The following is an 11,475-nucleotide window of genomic DNA, read 5'->3' as shown; positions in this document are numbered from 1 at the left end:
TCCGTTCGGGTCGACGCGGACGCGCCAACCCAAATGGACGCGCGTCCGTTTTTCGTCCGCGGGCGACCCATTCCAGGCCCAATTTTGAGTTGGATTTGCGTCGGCACGGACACGAGACGGACGCGTGCGCGCCTACTCCTCTCCCCAGGCCCGCCTGTGGTGGCAGCCACCACCATTTCCCTCCATTTTCTCCAAAAATGCTCCCGCCCGCGCGCGCCCCCGCCCCAACCAGCCATGAAGGACGCCATCGACCTCGACGCCACCACTGGCCTCGCCTCCCTCGCCTCGTCCGGCGCGGTTGCCCCCTCCGGGAAAGGCAAGCCTCGTGCCCCGCGCAAGACCGCCGCGGCGACCAAGCCGAAGAAGGCGCTGATGCCCGAACAACGGGTAAGGGAGTCGGCCAAGAGGAAGGGCCGGAGGTACGCCGCGGACGCGAGGGATGAGGCCGCTGCGCAGGCCGCCGCCGCCGCCGCGCAGCAGGAGTTCACCAACGCCCGCGTCGCCGCGGCAACGAGGGAGGCGCTCTACATGCTTGGGGTAAACCCTAGCCAGCACAGCCTCGTCCAAGCCGCCGTCGCCGCGGCCAGCACCGGCTTGTCGACGTTTCAAGGCGGAGCAAATGGATGCTTTCATGGAGATCCAAAGGAGGAGGCTTGATCTTGACGCCGAGAAGCAAGCCAAGATGTTCGAGTTCGAGGCGGAGAAGCAAGTCAAGATGCTAGAGATTGAGGCCGCCAACGCCAAGACAAAGGCGAAAGAAGTGGCTCTTGCAAGCATGATGACCGGGGTGGAGATCATGAAGGTGGATCTCAACGCCTTGTCGCCAAGGAAGAGGCCGTGGTTCGAGAAGATGCATGCCAACATGCTCAAGTTCGATGGCGAGTGATCTATGGCGTCGAGGGGCCATCTTTGTTGTATGCCGGCAGGTGTGCCGACATGACCACAGGAGCCGTGATGGCGTGGTCGAACTCAGGTCCCATCATTTTTTGTGTGCTGACATGTGTGCCGGCTGGCTGGCAAGTGCGCCAGCATGAACTGTGGTGTTTTCTGAAGCCAGCATTGTATGTCGGCGCTGGCATGGTGCCAGCATGAGACTTGGCCGCTGGCATGATCGGCCGCGGGCCTTTTTTATTTAAAAGTTAAATGCAAACATGAAATAGGTCGGCGCGTTGAGCGCATTGCCGACCCAAATACAAAACTGGACGGACGGCGGGCGGGCGGCCGACCCAAACGGATAAAAAATGGACAAATGCGCCGTCCGTTTAGATCGCCCCACTGAAGTTGCTCTAAGCAGCCGACCCAAACATAGCTGAAGGCACGAACCAACTCAAACGGATGAAAAGCGGCCAAAATGAGCGTCCGGGGTCCGGAAGTGGCCCCGTTCGGAGTCCGGTTTCCACCGCCGTACAAGCGGCAGAGTATCCCCATGCCGTCTGGCTGGCGGGGCCCGTGGCCTCCGGGGTCGGTCGGGCAAGACCGCTGGACCCCCACCCGGTACACGAGCCAAGGACGCGCGGGGCGAGCCGAGGAAAAGGCGGGGGCAAGACACAAACCGCGCGTCGTCAGGCGTACGACAACCCCCACATCGCCCGGGAGAATCCAAACCGAATCACGCCTCACGCTAAACTAATAAACTAAACTAAACTGGGCTACGCCAAGAACCCTAATCCGCTGCTGCAATCTCGCTCTCCGTCCCCAGCGGCAAGTAACACTAACCACCACCACCACCACCCATGCCAGTCAACAAAAGCACTCACGAAGGCTACAAGGTAGTCCTAGTAGTATACTACGATAGACAGAGAGAGGACCGCGGAGCGTCGGCGATTCGAGCAGCCCGGGCGGGAAGGAAGGAAGGAGCGAGGCAACGCCGGCCGGCGGCGACCACCATTGATGCGGTGCGGGTGAGTGTGCGCCTCGGGTTCCCGCTCGCTGCATTTATTTTAGTTGCGGGAATGGGAAAGAGCCGCTTTGGATTCTTGCTGCGGCTGCGAGCATTTATTTCTTCCTCCGATGCATTCCTTCACTTGGGAACTGGAAAGTACTCGTACTATAGTATAGGACCATGACATCTCACATGGCCAAAGCTGCATGAGGCGGTGGTGGTGGTGGCCAAGCTGTTGCAGCAGCAGTGCCGACGCCCATGGCCACCTCCTCGCCAGCTCCCCTCCCGCTCCCTTTTTCCCCACTCCGCTTTTCGGCTCGTCTTCTCTCGCCCCGATCTGCGTCCGTCTGTGCGACTGCGTGAGCTGACGCTTCTCGCTTTCCGTTCCTAGCGCAGCCTGCACACCCATCCAGTATCCTAGAGAGAGAGAATATAATCCTAGTGAGAGAGAGAGAGAATAAAGAGAGAAGCATTGAAGAAGAAGAAGTGGAGTGTTGTGTTCACGGAGTTCTTGCACTCGATGCGGGGGCATTGCTCCGTGTGATGCTTAAATAGCAGGTATTAATGCAGCCCATTCCCTCCCGCCTTACTCTCCGGGACCGGGACTCGTCCTTCTTGGTGTCCGCCATGAAATTTCTCTAGCTGCTCTGCTTTTCTTCTTTCCCCGCTTCCCCAGGGCTGGTCTTTGCCGGTTTCTCTTCAAGTTAGGTCTGGATTTGGGGGTTTCAGCATATTTACGCGCGGGGTTTAGGTTTAGGTTTAGGTGATTGGCGAGGAGGAATTGGGGATTTAGGGATTGTGCCTCTTGTTCTTTGCCCAAGGATTATCATTCCCTTGGTTGCTCGAAGAAGAAAAAAATTTCATATTTATTCCTCGTGTCTTTCTATTCTATTTGGGGGAGTTGAGAGCAGTCGGTGGCTACAACTTTTGGAGTGACGCATTGCAGCTTTTTTGCTACTATTTTGCTCGCACCTTCTTCTCCTGATGTCAAGGCAGAAGAGCAATCTCTTTTTTCGAGTCGGCTGTTCTTAGTTGGAATTCCTGGACAGGCATAGTTGGGACTTTGTGTCGGTCAGTATTGGTCTTGCCCACTTTTGACTCTTGAGCTTTGCCAACAAACAAATTTCGCCGGTCACTGTTTTTTTTTCTGAATCCAACCTAGTTCCTGCTTGGTCTCAGTCGTTGCAAAATTAGTTCGTGTCAATCGTGACTACAGTTCCTGGTTGGTGTCATTAACTGGGAGCTGCATCTTTTTCTACCTGCCGGTCGGTATCATAAACGAGTGATCACTGATACTAGCAATTTTCAACTGGCTGCTGTTTGATACAGATTAGTCATCTTCAGCGCAGCACTGCATGAGGAGATCTTTCTGCATCGCTTCCTGTGCCAATGTTGATTGATCAAACCTGCATATGCTGGTGGTAGCTGAGAAAGGAGAACCACTTTTTCCATCTTTCGGATAGTTGATGGTTATGGACCGCACGGGTTGGCTCTGGAGGCGCAAGCCTTCGGATAATAGTCCTGGGGCAAGCGATATCTCTGTGCCCGTGTCATCGCATCCTCAGTGCTGCTCGGGTGATCAGGTTCTACCCACATGCCTTCATTTTGTATCCTGCAAATCTTTTCACCTCGGCATGAGTGTAGGGTAGTTAACACATTCTTATCATGGGGAGCCGTTTTGTTGAATGTGGCTCTTTCTCGAGGTTTGGGCAATGAATTCTAGTATTCGGAAAGTTCTGAACTTTACTTTAATAAAGAATTTATAGGCTTTCTGCCTTGGACAGATTGATAAAGCATACAAACTCATAGTTTGATCTGATTAAGTAGGACAGGTGTTCAGATGCTAATGTTTGTTGAGTACATTGCCATTGCCCATTAGTGGGAAATCTTGTGATAGAGAAAGGCCAACAGCTTTCAACCTATCAAGTGTAAGATTAGTTCCAGTTGTGTAAGATTTACTTGTTGAGCCACAACTATGATACTTTAGGCTCTATGTCTATCCATAAGAGGATTTTAGCAATTTCTGAATGTTTGCTAATACTGGTAAAGTCTGTTCTTGATTTTCGATGAAACAAGTGTATTTCCTAATAGTTGAATATCAGCAGTACCTTGCAAAGGACCTAAACGTTTAAGTGATGCTTCCCTAGTCCTCAGACCTCGCAACAACTATAGGGCATAGGCTACTCTGAATGATTGGCAAACAAATTCAATCAAAAGCCTGAAGAACATAGGTCGTTCGTTTTCAAGAAAAAATGGTTTCGCATAGATGGTTAAAGAAAATAGCTCTGGTAGCTACCAGAAGGACTTGATTGATGATGTGAATACAGTATGCTTACAATTTTGTAATACATAGATCAGGTCTTCTCCGGATTTTATCATCTAGTTCATTAATTTGAACAAAAACTTGATTTCTGTTGATGCTCAAAAAGTTACTAAAACATGGTACTAGGTACTGCTTTTGAAATTTATACCTCACTTCTATTTTTTCAAAGTTATTAAGTTCTGCAATAGTCGTATGTTTCCTTCCGCCTTTGGTGAATAATTGACTTCCTAAAATTCGTGCAGTCAAACTATTCTAACTTTGACTACTACTAGTAGATACAGATATATTTGGATTGGTAAGGTGAAAATAGTACCGTTTGGTTTGTCCTACTAATACATTCATGATTTTCTATTAGCATGCTCCTACAAAAACTAATGGTTGAACATCCATATTGAAGAGCGTGTCAATGTTTAAATGTCATCTATTTACAAACAGGCGGGGTACTTTTTCATGTGATGTACTCCCTCTGGTCCTTTTTACTCCTTGTATTAGATTTGTGTCAAGTCAAAGTTTGCAAAATTTGATCAAATTTATATTTAAAAAAAATCAATATCTACAATACCATATATATATATATATTTTATGAAACTACATTTCATAATGAATCAAAATTATTGATTTGACATTGTGAATGTTGATACATTTTTCTATAAGTTTGGTCAAAGTAGAGATACTTTGACTTCGGACAAAACTTATATGTAGACTAAAAAGGACCGGAGGGAGTATGTGCAGATGGCATCTATTACTAACTCTGCACACGTCTTTTACACATATTTTCATTTTTGTGAGAAAAGGTTATTTAAGCATTTAAATTTTCTGCTCCTGTTTAAGCAGGAGGTTCTGAGGCCTGTCTCAAACAATGCTTCAGCACATCATGGTCAATCACCCAAAGTCTCTTCGAGGGTTAGGCATGACGAGACCCAAGAAATTGGAGTACCAAAATTGTTGAATGAGAAGCTAGCATCACGAGTTAATTTAAATGATTTTTCTCCACAACATGGTCAGTCACTAGAATCATACCTATCATCAAATGGAGATGAAGAGACCAAGGAGACCATGAAGAGTCTGAATGAAAAACTTGCTGCTGCCCTTTTGGCTATTAGTGATAAAGAGGATCTGGTTAAGCAGCATACTAAAGTCACAGAAGAGGCTGTTGCAGGTAAGCTTGAAGGGAATCGAATGATTCCCTCATTTGTTCTTGTGCATTTATATACTCTATAATCAGAAAAAGGAAAGGACTGTACTGTTTCTGTATTAGCCCCTGGGGTGTAGATAGTATTAGGTAAAATAAAATAAATGGGGAAGTCCTAAATTAGACCAATGGAATTCTGTTAGCTAGAATAAGAAAAGGCACTTACAAATTAATCTCATCCTTTATAATATAATAGTGACAATTTTTCTTTGTTCAGAAGCTCATAACATCAGTCCTGATAAGCCCCAATTTGCTGTTTCTTCTCCGCTAATAAAACCTACTCCTTCTACTCGCTCTAAAAAATGGGATTTGTGTAATAAGTTGTTGATATTCAACAACTCTGGTGGAGGACTCGCAGAAATACCTCGGATAGTACCACAATCTCTTATACGCACAATAAAATGTTGAACAACTTCAATAAGTTTACGCATAACGTATCCAGCATCTGCTGTTCGTACAGCAGTATCTACAGCCCCTTTGCGGGCTCCATAGTAGAAAATTATATATTCTGTCAAAGGGAGTCCCATATTTCATTTACAACAACTGCTAGAAGTATAATTATGTTTAAGTTAGAGATTAGGACTTAGAGATAGAATCGGTTTAAATCATGTACGACTTGCCCTCTACTCCAAGTCTCTCTCCCTCCCATGTACTTCTTTTTTTTTAGAAAAGGAGGATATACCCCCGGCCTCTGCATCTGGGCGATGCATGCAGCCATTTTATTAATTATTTACAATGACCTTACAAAGTAATACATCACTAAGCCTGAAGCCACCATCTTGGCAACACCTGTCGCTACTCCTATCCCCTTGATGAAGGGGTGCCGAATGTCCGAGCCTAATACCAAACAGACATCACACCAAAGCCTAACATCTAAAGCCGGATGCCCTAGCCCAGCCACAATACCGGGACTAGGTCACACCGGTCTGGCGCACTCTCAGAGGCCGCCACCGCCGCCGCCCATCGCATAGCGGAGGATCCCACCGGAGCACCTTGCCAGCCATGGGTTCGCCGGCTGCCGCCGCACAGCCAGGACGCCGCTGTGGCTGCCGCGCGAGGACACCCCGCACGAGGCGCCCCAGCCGCCTCCTGGGAGATCCGGCGCAAACCTTCTGCCCTAGCCCTTTTGGCGTTGGGCGCGGCCAGTGCCGACGGCAGCGGTGGCAGGGATCTGCTTCGCGGGAGGGCTGGCGGCGTGAAGGAGTTGGTCCCCCCGGCGTTGCCCTGGGTGGCGGCGCGAGGGGGTCGGGAGTGAGGGGCCAATTTTCCTTGTTCTGAATTCCCCTCCCATGTACTTGTACTTTCTATATATACCCCATATGAGGGTCAGATCAGTACAACAGAACAACACAAATAGCCATCCTATAATTTCCACAACAACAACAAAGCCTTTCAGTTCCAAATAAGTTGGGGTAGGCTAGTGTTGAAACCCATAAGATCTCGAAACCAAGTCATGGTTCTGGCACGTGGATAGCTAACTTCCACACACCCCTGTCCATGGCTAGTTCTTTGTTGATATTTGATTTATTAGCTTAAATTTTAATTTGTTGATGGATTGTATTTCTGCAAGTAATGTTCAGCTTCATTTCTGCAAGAGAGAAGGGGAAGATACTTTCAGCTTTATTATTCTATGTAGTAATGTTCACAACCATTTCGTTGATGCTTTATGTAGGTTGGGAACAAGCTGAAGTTGAAGCTACTGCCATCAAGAAGCTGCTTGAAGCTGCTTCCCATAGAAATGACTATCTTGAGGGTCAAGTCAGCCACCTAGACAAGGCCCTCAAGGAATGCGTGAGGCAGCTGCGCCTGGTAAGGGAAGAACAAGAGGAGATAATACGTGATGCACTTACCAAGAAGTCCCAGGAGTTGGAGTCTGAGAACTCCAAGCTGCAAAACCATATTGCTGAGCTGAAGAAGCAGCTGGCAGCAACCAAATCAGAAGCATCCACCGTGTCTGCACAGCCTGATCTACAAGAGAAGCTTCAGACAATCGAGAAAGAGAACTTGGATCTCAAGGCCAAGCTCCTTGTACAGTCCAAGGATCTGAAGATACTCTCACTGGAAAAAGACTTGAGCAATCAAGCAGCAGAGACAGCCAGCAAGCAGCACCTGGAAAGTATAAAAAAGATTGCTAGGGTTGAGGCAGAATGCCGCAGGTTACATTATCTAGCTCAGAAAACAGCATTGGTCAATGATTCTAGACCTCCGCCAAGCGCAGAATCACTAACTGACAGCCACTCTGACAGTGCAGAATGTATGGTTGCTGTTGATAGTGAATTGAGAAATTCTGACTCGTGGGCATCTGCTCTGATTACAGAGCTTGATCAGTTCAGGAATGCGAAGGCTAGTGCAACAAATATTGTGAATAGTCCTGTTGAGATCGACCTAATGGATGATTTCCTTGAGATGGAAAGGTTGGCTGCATTGCCTGAATCAGACCAGACAAGCTCTACCTTTGATATGGAGACAGATTCCGACAAGGCTGTGACGAGAAACAGCTCTTCTAAAATTGAAAATGAAGAATTGCGGCGTCATGTTGCAGATTTGCATTCGAGGGTTGAAGTGGTTGAAAGCTATAAGAAGGAGCTTGAGATAGCTCTGATAGAGGCTAGAAATCAGCTTGACATCTCCTGTGACGCACTAGTGGCGGCAAGGAACAGGCTGGTTGAAATGCAAATGCAATTGGATTTGGCAAATGACTCTAAATATGCTGCTCTGGGAGGTGTGGACCGATTGGACTCGGAGAAAAAGGCTTTGGAGTTTCAACTGGAGTCCAAATCTGTAGAAGCTGAGGAGCTACATGCGATTGTTGCTTCATTGGGAGAAAATGCAGAAAAGAAGGAATTTGAGTCACAGTTAGAACTGGTGTCAGCCGAAGCCGCAGAGCTTCGGGTGACTGTGGCATCATTGGAAGAGAGGATTGAAACCGAGACTGCTCTTTCTGTGCAGCACAAAGAAAAATCAGATGCTGCATGCAATGCTAAAGAATTGTTGGAGAGACAGCTGTATTCTGCAAACGCGGAAGTGCAAAAACTGCATGGCATCATTAAATCACTAGAGAATCAGGTAGAAGAAGAGAAGGCACTGCACGACGAACTCATGACACAATCATTGCTGAAGATTGAAGCAGCTGTTGAGGCTGTTAAAGAACCATTGGAGGCACAGCTTTGTTCCGCAAACACCGAAGTAGAGAAACTGCGTGGCATTATCGAAGCATTAGAGAGTGAGATAGAAAAGGAGAGGACAGTGCATGAAGAACTGACATCACAGCTAGACATGAAGATTGAAGCAGAGAGAACTCATTCTGAAGCTGTTAAGGAATCATTGGAGGGACAGCTATGTTCAGCAAATAGTGAGGTAGCGAAACTGCGTGATGTCATTAAAGCGCTAGAAAATGAGGTAATTGAAAAAGAGAAGGCATTGCATGAAAAATTGGCAGAAGCAGAGAAATCTCTTTCTGTGGAGTCTGTTAAAGAATCATTGGAGGCAGAACTCCAGTTAGTCAACTCTGAAGTTGTGAAACTGCGTGATATGGTGACAGCGCTTGAGCATGAAGTGGTAAAGGAAAAGGAGTTCTCTGACGAGCTCCAGCTGCAGCTAGAAGCTCTAGAGGCCATAAAAAGGGTGTTGGAGTCAGAGGTTGAGTCTGCACATCAGGATGCCTGGAAGCTTAAGGAGAAGGTTGAATTGTTTGAAGCAAAACTGCAGGAACAGATGTTGTCAGCAGCGGAGTTCACTGCCAAGGAAGAGTCTGTGCAGTCACAAAGAACGGCAATAGAGCATCAACTTGAAGCATCAAAGGCCGATGTTGTGAAACTGACGAACATGGTGAGCTTCCTCCAAGGGGAGGTTGTGCAGGAAAGGTTGCTGTCAAAAGATTATGAACAGAAATGCCGAAAGCTGGAGGCTCAGTTGTCAAGGGATATTCGGGACGCGAAGCTCTGGAGGCTTGCAAACTCAAATGGAGACCTAAAGACCAAGCAGGTAAATTTATCTTTATACTGAATCTGGTGATTGCGGCTCTGATAACATTTATGAACTTGTGTTTTGTCGATTATCGATCCAGAGTAGAAAGAGGATTCTTTAGCATTGCGCCACTAAAGTTGTTGCAGCTCAAACATCACACCTGTTAACCTGAATGCATATAAATTAAGAGAATCAATATTCTATGTCTGAATATGAATCATGATCTTTGTTATAGGAGAAGGAGCTTGCTAATGCAGCTGGGAAGCTTGCAGAGTGCCAGAAGACCATTGCTTCACTGGGACGCCAATTGAAATCACTGACAGAGATCGATAACGTGGTGCTGGAGCCTGGACTAGGACTACTGCTGGAACCCAGGGACATAGCACTAGACTTGAGAGCCAGTGATCCTGGCCTCCTTCAGAAAAGAAGCACTGGTTCGAACTTTGCAGTCTTCGCTGATGAGTTATACGATCTTGACCTTCCGGATGGCGATGTGGGCTGCTTTTCGCCACTCCCATCGATGATTCGACCGTCATCACCCCCTCCCTCGGAAATGTCGGTGTTTGCAGGGGGGCTGTCGTCGCTTAGTAGCTACAGGGGCAAGAGAAGAAAGTAAGAGCTGATGGATGGTTAGAATGTCAGGATTGATTGCCGCTAACAGTTTATGGACAGCTCTCATGTGTAGGAGCAGGAGAAGAAAGTAGAGATTGCCCGCATTGCTCAGCTAACAGTCTATTGATGCTCTCATCTGTAGAGGTAGTAGATCAGTGTACATTTACAGAAACTGATTGGTAGATCTGTGTGCCGAAAATTCCATTCTAGCAAGCTCAGTTTTTCACAGCCTGCTTGATGAAAAGTCTTACTGTATTGTATGGGTGCTGGCTGTTTGCTTCAAAATATAAACTCGGTAGTACTCGGTGTGCTGGCTGTGTTGAATACCATTTATGGTGGTTTGGTGCGGTTTCTACTATAGCTGTGTGCTCATGAATAGTTAGGTCTGTTTGAGCCTGATTGAGACAAAAGGTCACATTTTTGAGATTTCTCGACAAACATCATTAGCCATGTTTAGAAATGTGGAATCTGCAAGGACTTACTGCATGTTTGCTTATTTAAGCATGTTCAAAATACTGAAATCACATGTTCAAAATTATTATAAAGTGTTTATGTCTCTAATTTTACTTTTAATTGATTGGAGAGTATAGTGTAGACAATGATTTTTTTGTGTATAAAATCTGCATCACAAGAGATGATCGTGCTAGTTTGAAATAAATAAAAATAATTGTTCCAATAAATGAAAATAATTGTGTTACTATTTTTATTTTAATATGACCTCTGATTTGGTGATGAATTTGTGTCAAATGACATGTTGCATGTTTGCTTATTTAAATGTGGTATTATGTAGTTTTAAAATAATTAAAATTTATTCATCAATGTTGAGATGGTTTAATGATGAGCATTGTCGGTCTTTGAATCGGAATAAGAGCTTCACTTATATACACAAATTAAGTTACAATATTTTCATAAGGTTTATTTTTGTTATAATATGTTGACTCTATATTTCATGACATTTGAAAATTACTCATGTATAAATGTGTCATATGTGCACCAACTAAGAGAACTAAATATAAATGACATATACATATATAACATGTATACCCTGTCTCTTTTGTTAGCCATGTTTCAGATTCAACAATGCTGAGAGTGACTTTGTTTACGAAATGGGAGGATGGTGAGGACATGGCTACCTTGAATACGACCAAAAATATTACGCACATACATATTTTTAGGTGATTTATAGTAAAATATATGCAATAATTTATTTATGTTATCCAAAAAAATACTTCATCTTTTTTTATTTTATGTCTAATTGCATAATTACTGGACACCTATTCAAGCCATGTGGGAGGATAAATCAAAGAGTCGTGATTAGGTGTTGTACAAGAAATTCTCTCACGTCACTTTGAGCTCAAGAGAAGTCATAGATCAAGTTTCCCATGTTCTCGAGTCAGATTCCGATTGCACTAACACATTTGACTTCAAATGTTTTTGACGTTTGCATTCAGAGTCCAAATTGGATGAATCATTTGTTGTTGAAAAGTCTATCTCGTGGAC

At 45.6% G+C, this 11,475-nt stretch overlaps 1 protein-coding gene across 4 annotated transcripts; it reads left to right on the top strand.

Annotated features, from left to right (window-relative positions):
- Positions 1-1,574: 1,574 nt before the first annotated feature.
- On the top strand, positions 1,575-10,328 carry LOC125508342 (uncharacterized). 4 transcript variants are annotated; one of them, XM_048673039.2, is made up of 5 exons: positions 1,758-1,901; positions 3,212-3,465; positions 5,040-5,364; positions 7,070-9,381; positions 9,599-10,328. In XM_048673039.2, the coding sequence occupies exons 2-5, from the start codon at positions 3,349-3,351 to the stop codon at positions 9,977-9,979; spliced, it is 3,135 nt and encodes a 1,044-aa protein (XP_048528996.1). In that variant the 5' UTR covers positions 1,758-1,901; positions 3,212-3,348; the 3' UTR covers positions 9,980-10,328. The 4 variants fall into 4 exon arrangements, with proteins under 4 accessions (XP_048528994.1, XP_048528996.1, XP_048528995.1 ...); XM_048673038.2 differs by lacking the exon at positions 1,758-1,901 and adding an exon at positions 2,014-2,440; XM_048673040.2 differs by lacking the exon at positions 1,758-1,901 and adding an exon at positions 2,475-3,104.
- Positions 10,329-11,475: the final 1,147 nt, after the last annotated feature.

This window comes from Triticum urartu, chromosome 5A, assembly GCF_056163025.1.
Source record: "Triticum urartu cultivar PI428250 chromosome 5A, HENAU_Tu73, whole genome shotgun sequence".
Lineage (NCBI taxonomy): Eukaryota > Viridiplantae > Streptophyta > Magnoliopsida > Poales > Poaceae > Triticum > Triticum urartu.
This window is presented reverse-complemented; position numbering and strand designations above follow the sequence as displayed.